Here is a 12,041-nt window from a genome sequence, read left to right on the forward strand (position 1 = left end):
ATCGATGTTAGTCAGGTTCACTAACCTCTGAGCCACAATGGGAACTCCTCTATTTATTTCTTCTATCTTTCCTTTCATCTAAAAACTGAAAAAAGAAATTGTCTTATACTGTTAGGACTGGCAGATTCATATTTGCATCTTATTGCTGACTTTGAGAAATACATACCTCACAGATGCTCTGGCTTTCCCCAATATAGTTAAAATCTTGCCACAGAAAACATTACAACAGAATCACCATGTGTGTCAAAATATGGCTTCACTCCCGAGCAAAGGTTTATCCTAGCCATATTCATCACCTAAAAGTTTACTTCCACACATTGTTGGAAGAGTTTCTTGGTGGTGTTGTAGTGGGGTTAACCCGCTATTAGCCAGAGAATGGGATGCCGAATACTCCCAACCCTATGTTCTCACTACGGAACGTTCGCGTTTCTCATTTTTCAGAAATAGCTGAACCTCGGCCCCCTGCCATCCCTACTTGGACTGTTCACTGAGGTTATGTAAGGTCTTTGGACAAAGTTCCACATTTAGGTGTATTCGATTTCAAATCAAATTTCTTTAGTTTTATTAGGGTTGGCCTTATATACATACACACGCATACACACAGGACTGCTTGCTTGTTCATTCTATCTGTCTGTCTGTCTATCTATCTATCTATCTATCTATCTAATCTATCTTCTATCTATCTATTGTCTCTATGTCCCTCTCTATACCAAACTCCATTGACATTCCACCCAGTAAACTGAGACAGGAAGGTAGGCAGAGGCATTTTTGCACCACGAAGGGGAGTTTCTGTGTTTCTCTGAAGCCCAGTAGAATTCTTAAATAGAATTGAGAGAGGAGGATAGGGAAGTCGCTGTAAAAAATAACACTCCCTTTAGCGTTATCTGCCTGAATGACCACTGTGAAGCAGTGAATTAAGATGTATGGATGTTTTATCCCATTGCATCGTTGCAGTTTGGAGAGTTGGCATAGCCTTCTTCTCCTTGGCAGGGCCCCCTCCACCTCCCAGGTGACCTGCTCCTCCTGACAACCCCTGCCCCTGGGCAGCAGGCCCTTCAGTGGGCCCTGTCGCAGTGGTGGGGGTTCTTAGTTCATCGCCGGTCTCCTTTGCTCATCAGTGTGTCTGGGGTTCTGCCTCTGAGTCTCCACTGGGCGTTTAGAACAGAACACTCTTGGCAACTCAAGCGCTTGAGGAGATGGGAGCACAAAGCAAGGGGCCTTGCAGGGAGAGACCCTCTCCCTGCTAACTACTGTCCTTGGGTTTTGCATGTTCTTATATTTTACTTTTCCGGTCCTCTTTCTCCCCGCTCTTATCCCTCAAGTTCAAGCCTGTCCTTGCAAACTGAAGCCCGATCTGCTCCACCCACCATCCACAGGTGTCTGCTTGGTGCTAGCCTGCCTGTCTCTTCCTCAGCAGCAGCACCTTCTTCCTTCCAGGGGTCTGTGTCTGGCTCATCCTCCAGCCTCTGCTGGTGGGTGGGGGTTGAGGAGGCCATACTGCCTTCAGGACCTGGACAGGGTGGGCTGGGATGAGAGGGGAGGGAGGCGGGGGTGCAGCAGGAACCTGGGCCAAAGTTCCTGACACTTACGCTCAGTTTTCTGTCTTCCCTTTCAGTATTTCTCTATTGCTTTCCTGCAATTTCCCTCCTTGGACTCTTCCCGCAGATCAACACTTTCTGCATTTATCTTTTGGAGCAAATTGACATGCTGTTTTTTGGAGGTTCTGGTAAGTCATGTACTTCATACTCTTCCTGTAAAAAAAAAAAAAAGTCTGAAGTTCAAATAAGGACCAGGTAGCCTCGGGCGTGGGATGACATCTGGACAGTTAGGTTTTCTTTTGTCCTGAATGCTTAAAGGACTCTAGCTCGGGTCGGTAAGGTTGATGGTGGGCCCTTCTAGATTCATTTGGCCAAACTGAAGTGGTCCACCTAGCTTGACACAAGCAGGAAACAGGAAATGTAGAAATTCTGTAAGCTTTAGAATAAGTTTAAGGCTCTTGTAACTCTTCTTTGGAAAAGGGGCACCTATGAATGTGTGTGAACGTGAGCGAGTAGAAGTAATTGTGTGCACATGTGTATCTGCGCAGGTACATGTATGAGTTGGTCTGGGCGTGTGTGGGTGTGACATCATGGGTGTGCCTTGTGTGCGGTTCTGTACAGACGGGTGACCTGTGTCCTTTCACTTGGGGTACACCTTAGATTTTGACCAAGGTGGATAAAGGTTCACCTAATGCTTACTTGGGAACTACCCAGAGTGCTTAACTTTAAAGCTTACTCTTCTCTAAGTGGAGATTAACACGCAGACCTCATTGGGTTGCTGTAAGGAGTCTATGACATCATGTATGTAAAGCACTAGGGAATAGCAGGTGGTTGGTTACTACCACCTCCTTGTACACACACCCACCCACACACACTTTTGCACACATACACTTGGGAGTGCTTGCTTGTTCACTCTTTCTTTCTCTCTCTCTCTCTCTGTCTCCATCTTCATCTCCATTTCCATCTGACATCTCTATCTTTCTCTCCATCTTTACCTCCATTTCTGTCTTTCTCTCCATCCATCTCTCTCTCCCTCTCCCCCTTTCTCTGTTGAAATCGCTACCCAGGATCTTTCCTGGGCCAGCAGCTTCCAACAGCAAGCATCAAGGTCTCCCTCCCTCCCCACTCACAGGTTCACATAGTCTTCTAAGAATGTCAACAAGGCTTCTTTCTGTGTGTTCCTCCTGAGTTTTTAGTTAAGGGTCAGAGTCTTTCTTATACTAAAAGTCACCCGGTGCTTTGTTGACGGCCCCATAGATTGATTCTCCGCCCCTGTGGCAGGTGTGTTGTATTTAAAAGCTACAAACCTCTCTTCACTCTCCTCCATGTGTTGGCTGTGAGACTTGCCAATGCAGAAGGGAACTCTTGGCGTTTGTGTTCCAGCCGTCTCGGGGATGCTGTCTGCAGTTTACAGTGTTGTGCGGAGTGCCTCTGCAGCGGCCGTGCTGCACGTGTTCTGTTTCAGCGCCGTGAAGGTAGGTGGGAGGCCCAGAGCCTTGCCGGCCCTCTCGCATCCACTGAATTGTAAGTAGACACACGTCTCCTCCACTTACAAGAGAAGTAGGGTCTGAGCACATGAGGAGTAATAGGGCCTGGTGGATGAGGACTCGATAGTTTAGAAGATGCTTTAAGATACCCGACTTGCCATGGAGAGCAAAGCCCACTTGGTCTGACAACCCTTCCCCCTGCCCCGTGTCTGCCCGGCCTGGTCATTTATTGACACTGGGAGGGGCATCTGTTTAACACAGTGATTGGCAGGCCCTTGCATGCTTCTTTTGCTTCCTTCTGAAATTCTACTCAAAAGACTGTAAAGGGATACAATTGCATAAAACTTTATGGAGAGAAAATAGAAATGGATTTGACAGCCACAGAATTTTAGAATCTAGAAAACAGATGGACCACAGACTTATCCAGATGGAGAAGGTGAAAACCTAGCCTGGCAGCAAGGGAAGCCTAGGATGATGAAAAAGCAAGACAAACATTAAGAAAACAAGTGGTATCAGAAAAGCAAGGTAACTGTGGTGATGCATGGCTCAGCTGTGATGAATTCTTTGTATTCATGATGATCTGAATAAAATTATAATTATAACGGCAGAATGGGGAGGCAAAGTGTGTGTGTGTGTGTGTGTGTGTGTGTGTGTGGTCTTATGAATGTCTTCCATATTAGAAAGTCAACAGATAATATCCGAAGGTGAAAAAAATCAAGAAACAATAGGCAAGAAATATGGAGGTAAATAGGTGAATAAGAAATGCTGAGAGTCACTCCCTTCGGGAAGCAGGAATTGGAGTGAGGAGGCGAATGTAGGCAGGGGACCACCGCTGTTCCTTCTCAGCGTGTAGATCTGTGAAATGTCCATAAAGTCTGAAAACAACAACACACATGTTTGGGGGTGTCTTCAATCAGTAAAAAAGTAATCAATTGATATTGTCTATATTTCTTGACTTTATGGACACCCTGCATTTCATGTGTTAAACCACAATACCTCTTTGATACAATAAAAATTAAATATAAAAGAATAAATAATATATGTTCCCACTGATTTAAAAATAGACCAGATAGGGCATGTTCAGGGTGGTATGGCCGTAGACGAAATATATATCATGGAACATTTATTAACTAACTTTTTAAAAAAGATTAACTTAAAATCTTATTAAACTCACCAGTGTCAGAGGCAGAAAGATTGTTGTTTATCCCCCTTTGTGGAAAAGAAGGGATTGAATACGATTATTTCCCAACGTGTCACACTTGCATTTCTCTGAGGTGATCAATGGCGTGATTTCCGTCCTCACTCTTTCTTCCATCCTTTTCATGTGGATATTTTCTTTTACCAAAAAAAAAAAAAAAAAAGAGGGGAAAGAAGTTTCTTTTTCTATTTTTCTTTTTAGGGCTGCACCTGTAGCATATGGAAGTTCCCGGGCTAGGAGTTGAATCAGAGCTGCAGCTGCCAGCCTGCACCACAGCCACAGCAACGAGGGATGCAAGCCGCATCTGTGACCTATACCACAGCTTGTGGTAGTGCTGGATCTTTAACTCACTGAGCAAAGCCAGGGATCCAACCTGCATCCTCATGGAGATTATGTTGGGTTCCTAACTCGCTGAGCCACAATGGGAACTCCAGTTGAGTTGCTTTTCATGTCTGAGATGAGTTAAAATTGAGGTTCCCTAGCATGATTGTGGAAAAGACTAACCTTTCCCCATTGAATTACCTTGGAAACATTGTAAAAGATCAGTTCCTGGCTTCTGGTTTCTGGTCTAGCATGTAAGAACTTTGGAAATTATTACTGCATCCTTATAAAAAGTGAAAAGCTGAACAAATTAAAAAAAAAAAGCCTCCTTAGATCTGTTGGGGGGGGAGACAGCAGGGGAAATTCCTGCTTCCCAAATTGGAGAGACAGACAGATAAATACAGAAGATCACACTTACTGGAGCAGAACCCAGGAGCAGAAACCTCTACAGGAACAAATACCAGTGGTAGGAAAACCTGAACTGTGATTGACAAATGCTGGAGGCTCAGTGTGGACCACTCTGAGAGTGATAACTCCAGGGGACCCAGTCATCAGGGAGGCCTCACATTTTGTGAATTTGCTCCCAGGAGCTCAACTGGATTCTTGCAGAAAGTCTTGGAGAAGAATTCCCTCATGCTTTCAACAGTTGGAGGGAAGAGGAACCATTCTGGAATATACTAGAGCATTGTTTTCTTTCTAACTAAGCTTGCCTCAAGATTTTACTGGAGCCTAAACTATTGGGATTTTTTTCAGAGCTTAATGGACCTGGAGGAAGGGAAATGCCAAATTCCAACCTGGTCCATTCTAGCCATTCTGTCCCACCTATGGTGGGAGTCAGACTCTGAAGCACTTATGGAGTTCACAGTCCAGAGACGCAGGCTCACCAGATGACAGAGAACTAATCATAAGACTGTAGACTGCCTCTTCCCTCACACTTTGACACTACATGATGAAAGACCTGTTCACCACAGTTCTTTTTACCTAGTACAGCATGTCTGCCTCTCGAGGAAAAAAAAAAAAAATCACAGGGCACACTCAAAGGCAACAGCACAGTTTGAAGAGACAGAACAAGCATGAGAACCAGACCTAGATATGACAGGGAGGTGGGAATTATCAGCCTAGGGATTTAAAACACTATGATAGTATGCACAGGGCTATAATGGCTAAAGTGGACAGCAGACAAGAACAGATGCAAAGTGTAAGCAGAGAGTTGGAAATTCTAAGAAGGAATCAAGATGAAATGCTCGGGATCAAAAACACTACAACTGAAATGAAGACCTCTCGAAGGGTTCATTAATAGACTGGACACAGCTGAGGAAAGAATCTCTGAGCTTAAGGATATGTCAATAGAAAATTCCAAACTGGAAAAGCAAAGAGAGGAAATATGGAACAAAACAAAATATTCAAGAACTGTGGGACAATCACAAATGGTACAACATATGTATAATGGGGATACCAGGGGAGAAGAAAGAATGGAGCAGAAGAAATACTTGAAATCAGTTATCCAGATATGTTTGGGTATATTTATGAGCTGCATTTTATTCTGTTATTCTGTATGTCTGTCTTTATACCAGTACATTATTTCTGTGACTTTATGTAAGTCTTGAAAACAAATCATGTGAGTGTTACATTATTTTTTTTCAAAATCTTTTTAGGTATTATAGATCTTATTTCTTCCAATATAAGTTTTAGGATGTGTTTGCCAGTGCCAACAACAAAAGCTCGAAGAAATTCTGATTGAAATTATATTGAATTTATAGATCAATTTGCAGAAAATTGTTATCATAATGATATTGAGTCTTCTGTTTTATGACCATGATATTGTTTCATTTATTTGAGTCTTTGTTAATTTCTCTCATAAATATGTTTTATCTTTCAATAAATAATTACTGCACTTTTTACATTTAATATTATTTCATGTAGTGTATGAAACAAAGTGTAGTTTTACCACTTTTCTAAGTGGTGTTGTGTGGTATAATTTAAATTTTCAATTGTTTATCAATACATTTAATTTCTGTATATTTAGGCTTGTATCTTGAAACTTTGCTAAATTTAATTATTAGTTATAGTAGCATTTATGTAGCTTCTTTAGGATTTTCTATATAGATAGTCTTATTGTCTGTAAATAAAGACAGTCTTATTTATTCCTTCAATCTGTATGCCTATATTTCTTTTTCTCGTCTTGTTGCACTGGCCAAAATCTCCAGAGCAGTGTGACCAGAATTGGTGAGATCAGATGTTCTGGCTTTGTTCCCAATCTTAAGGGAAAAGCATTCAGTCTTGCACTATTAAATATAATGTTAGCTATGAGATTTTTTAGTTACCTTTTATCAGTTTTAGTAGTTTCCTTTAGATTCCTAGTTTGCTGGGAGTTTTTATTGTTAATGAATATTTATGTATTTATTGTTTAATTTGCTTTATACTCTTTCTGCCTCTACTGAGAAGGTAATACTGATTTTTCTTTTTTAGTCTGTTGGCAGAGTGAATTACATTGGTTGACTTGTAACTGTTGAATCAATATTGCATTTGAAAGGTGAACCCCAGCTTTTTTATATTGCTCAATTTTATTAAAAAAATTTTTTTTGACCATGCCCACAGCATGTGGAAGTTCCCAGGTCAGGGACTGAACCCATGCCATAGCAGTCACCTGAGCTGATACAGTGACAATGCTAGATCCTTACCCTGCTGCACCTCCAGGAAACTCCTATTTACTAATGCTTTGTGGAGAAACATTGTGTCAATGACCATGAGGTTTCTATTCTCTAGTTTCCTTTTCTAGTAATGCTTTGTATTGTTTTGTTATAGGGTAATGGGCTTATAAAATATTTTGGGAAGTATTTAAATGGGCTTATAAAATATTTTGGGAAGTATTTAGTTCTGTATTCTAAAAGAGTTTGCATAGAATTGGTATTATATATTTCGTAGGTGTTTGATAGAATTCATAAGTGAAATCATCTGAGCCTGGAATTTTCTTCATGAGAAGGTTTTAAGCTATTGATACAATAAATATAAAGTTTCTCAGATTATCTATTATTGAAATAGTTATTTCCTTGAAGAAATTTGTCCATTTTCTTTGCATTTTGTAATTATTGGCATATATATTATCCTTTTAATATTTTAATGTCCATCATGTTGGTAGTGATGTCTACTCTTTTATGCTAATATTGATAATTGGTGCCTTCTCTTTTTCTTCTTGATGAGTTTGGCTAGAGGTTTATTAATCCTTTTGAACTTTTTATGTAATAATATATGATTATGTTGTTTTTCAGGTTTGATTTTCATTGATTTCTGTTCTTTATTGTTGACTTCTTTTTGCTTACTTTGGATATCATTTGCTTTTTTTTTCTTGATTTTTAAAAAAGGAATATACATTATCTTATACTCTCATCAAACAATTATCTTATGAAGGCATTAGAATAAGGATAAAAGTATCTGTTTTATTTACTTTGCTTTTTGCAACTTCTCTTAGTGTACATTGCTTTGTGTAGATCCATCTTTCCATTCACACTCCTATCTGAAGAATTTTCTTTAACAAAACTTATGGTGTAAATCGACTGGTATGAATTCTTCCAGCTTTTTCTGAAATAGTCTTCATTTTTATCTTTTTTTTTTGGTCTTTTTCTGTCTTTTTAGGGCCGCACTTGTGGCACATGGAGGTTCCCAGGCTAGGGGTCTAATCAGAGCTGTAGCCACCAGCCTATACCAGAGCCACAGAAACACCAGATCTGAGCCGTGTCTGTGACCTACACCACAGCTCATGGCAACACCGAATCCTTAATCCACTGAGCTAGGTCAGGGATTGAACCCGCAACCTCATGGTTCCTAGTCAGATTCGTTTCCCCTACACCATGACGGGAACTCCATTTATCTTCATTTTTTGAAGATATGTTTACTTGTATAGAATTCTGAGTTGGAAGCTTTGGTTTTTTCCCCTTTCAATACTTTAAATAAATTGTCACATTTTCTTGGATTGTATAATTTCTGATCAAGATTTGCTGTCTTCCAATATTTATTCTCTATTGATAAAGTTCTTTTTTCTCTGGCTACCTTCAAGATTTTCTCTTCATTTTTAGTTTTCAGCAATATGACAGTTATATGACTAAGTGTATGGTGTTTATTTTTATTTTACTTAAGGTTCTCTGAGCTGTTTTTGATCTTTTTAGTTGATATTTCTAAATCTTCAGCCATTAACTCTTTAAATATGTCTTCTGCTTTGTTCTGTTTTAATTTTCTTAAGCATTCAATTATATATAATATAATATATACAATACATTATAATATAATTTATTATATATTAGACTATATTATAACATTAGACTATATTACATTATTATATATTATAATTATATATATGTATATCACACTGTTTAATAGTGTTCCATATTCTATGTCTTTTGGATGCTATGGGTTTTTTTCCCACGTTTTTTCTTTGGAATAATTTCTATTGACCTTGAAGTTCACTTATTCTTTCCTCTGCTGTGCTTAGTTTGATGATAAGATTGTCAAAGGAATTTTTAAAAATCTCTTATATCATGGTTTTTTAAATTTATTCCTAGCATTTCTTTTTTTTTTCTTTTTTTGCTTTTTAGGGCTGCATGTGTGGCATATAGAAGTTCCCAGGCTAGAGGTCAAATCAGCTACTGGCCTACACCACAGCCACAGCAACACAGGATCTGAGCTGCATCTGCGACGTACACCACAGCTCACGGCAACACCTGATCCTTAACCCACAGAGCGAGCCCAGGGATCCTCATGGATACTAGTCAGGTTCATTACCTCTGAGCCACGACAGAAACTCCAAAATTACCTATCTCTTTATGAGTGTTGTTCGTCAATTCCTTGGTATTTTGGCATATTAATTACAGTTATTTTAAGTTAAGATTATATAAGATGCCTGGCTTTTTCTTGTCAGAGTGTGACCCATACTCTTGTGGACTTTTACATTTGATGTGGAGGTATCATTCATCAATGTTTAGTTTTTTTTTTTTGTCTTTTGTCTTTGTTGTTGTTGTTGTTGTTGCTATTTCTTGGGCCGCTCCTGTGGCATATGGAGGTTCCCAGGCTAGGGGTTGAATCGCAGCTGTAGCCACCGGCCTACGCCAGAGCCACAGCAACGTGGGATCCGAGCCGCGTCTGCAACCTACACCACAGCTCACGGCAACGCCAAATCGTTAACCCACTGAGCAAGGGCAGGGGCCGAACCTGCAACCTCATGGTTCCTAGTCGGATTCGTTAACCACTGCGCCACGACGGGAACTCCAATGTTTAGTTTTGAGGAGAACAAGAATGAGACCAATTTTAATTTTTCCAGAATTCTTGTTGAAATCTTCTTAAGTTTAAAAAGAGCAATAAACTATCACTAGACTTGGTTCTCTTTAAGTGTCCTGGAACATCTTGCTCATTTCCACTTTTCATACTGAAAACTCTCACAAATAAGAAAAAAAGGAGAAATAGTCAGTTCTTTCCCCTCAGGAATTTAACATTCATTAAAGGTGATGCCATGTTGTAGATGATCAGAAGAAGAAAACCAGCCTTTGCAGTCTTCAGACATTTTGCCATTGGGCTGAGAACCTCGCCATACGGTGTGCAGTTGAGCTGAAATGGTTTCATCAGAATTAGGAATGAATGACCATGGCAGGTGGAGATGGTGGTAAGGATATTTGCCCAATAATGGTGCAGGAGAGAGATGATTGGATGTCTGGGTAGGATGCATCAAAGCTATAGACAGTTTTTTAGGCAAGAGCAAGGTTAAAAATGTATGTTTTTAGTCCAGTGGGTATGTAGTACATCCTAAGAATACTGCTTACTTGACAGGAACTTAGAGCAAAAAGAGATCATTAGCTCTAAGGCATTGGGTGCCATAGATGAGCTGATTGCCCCAGCAGTGAGGGAAAAAGGTGTTAAAAAGTTCTACACATTGACTTCCCAAGTCATTCCATGAGTGGTCAGACCAAAAACCTCACTTCCAGATTCTCTATTGACTGTCTCACTGTTAAATCACATCTGCTTACTCTAAATCTTTGACTTGCTGTCTCAAACTTCATGCTTTTGAGCAGGTAAAGCTCATTTGATAGTGAAAAGTAATTCATCGATAATAGAAACATGGTTGTATCTATGTAAGGCAGAATATTCTTCCATCCTCAGGTTCCTTCCTGTGAAGAACCACTCCTGATATTTCATAGATTAATTTCCAAAGGAGAAGGTGTTTGCTCTGAAAAACCTGTTTCATTTGACAAGTGTTGAAGGCTCATTATTACTAGTTCGAGAATTATCAAAAGTAATGTATGCTCCTGGGGTTGTTATGTGGCTTTTTCTTGCAGAATTCTTAGAGGGTTTTGGAAACTATTGAAGAATCTGAAATTCAAAGAGTTCTTCAGATTTGACCTAGCTGAGGGACAGATGCTGTCATTCTCTCACCTTCCCAAGTCCAACTCCCTTCTCATAGCACAAATTGCTAATCAATCCGTAGGACTCCAGGTGCCCAGACAGTACTGCTGGCAACCAGTACCAACTGATCTGAGCTGGCCTGAGAGATACAATCTATTTACTTTGTTGGGTTGAGGCTTTTCTTTATTTCTCTTTTCCTTTTTGTCTATGGCGTGCCACATGCCGTAAGTGTAAGCCACTGTTGGATCGCAGTAAATAGATTCGACTCTGAAAGCCACACTGCAGGCTCTGAGATGGTAATGAACACTTCAGGGCTCTAGGGTTTACTTATGTGTTGAAATGGGCTTTTTCCTGGGTGAAACTGGGGTACTTTGAAAGATTTATTTAATCTCAAAGAGGTATTGACTTCCTTGCTCAGCATAGAATAAGCATCACTTATGATAAATAGTATGATCTGTTGTTAGAGAATCTTAATGTTCTGTCTATATTTTGAAACACTTTTTAGTTAAAAATAGAGCAATTTGCATTTCTCCTTTCTCATTTGTAAGTCCCGAGTTCTCTGATGGTCTCAGGTAGGCTCTTCACCTTAAAAAGCAGCACGTATTAAATGCCGTGAATTGAATGAATGGGTTTAGCAAATTGGCAGGGGGGTCCTTGGGAAAAAAGAAAAACTCACCCCTCTTCAACCGAACACACTTACCCAGAGCTGTGATTCCACTTCTTGTTTAATGATGCTTTTGTTTATGACTTTTATGCTTACACTTTGCATTGCTGGGACTGTTTTTTTTTTTTTCCTTTTATCTCCGCTGCACCGTGGTGGATTGATGGGCCCTTGTGAACAATTGCAGTGTGTCGGCTGCCTGGCCAGAGATGTGTTTCTCTATGTGAGTCTCGATATGTATTTATATCCTTGATTTTTTATTATTCTCACTTGATAGAAGCACACTGAGGGTCTGTGAGATAATTTTGTTCGCTGGAATATTAATTAGGGAAAGACGCTTTGTTCCTCTTCAAATTCCACTTTCCTTTTGCTTCATCCAAGATGGTGGCAGGTCACGTGTACACAGACCCCCTCACTGACTTAGCAGTTTGACAGCGATGCACAGAAAC

General features: G+C 40.0%; 1 protein-coding gene across 1 annotated transcript in view; it reads left to right on the plus strand.

Moving 5' to 3' along the window:
* LOC125116958 (pecanex-like protein 2) overlaps positions 1–12,041 on the plus strand; it is a 267,908-nt gene that overhangs the window by 71,965 nt on the left and 183,902 nt on the right. Inside the window, exons 13-14 of the mRNA XM_047762658.1 lie at positions 1,616–1,726; positions 2,922–3,013. Coding sequence (XP_047618614.1) covers positions 1,616–1,726; positions 2,922–3,013 — 203 coding nt within the window. The remainder of the gene's footprint in view (positions 1–1,615; positions 1,727–2,921; positions 3,014–12,041) is intronic.

The sequence above is a fragment of the Phacochoerus africanus genome, chromosome 15 (genome assembly GCF_016906955.1).
Source record: "Phacochoerus africanus isolate WHEZ1 chromosome 15, ROS_Pafr_v1, whole genome shotgun sequence".
NCBI lineage: Eukaryota > Metazoa > Chordata > Mammalia > Artiodactyla > Suidae > Phacochoerus > Phacochoerus africanus.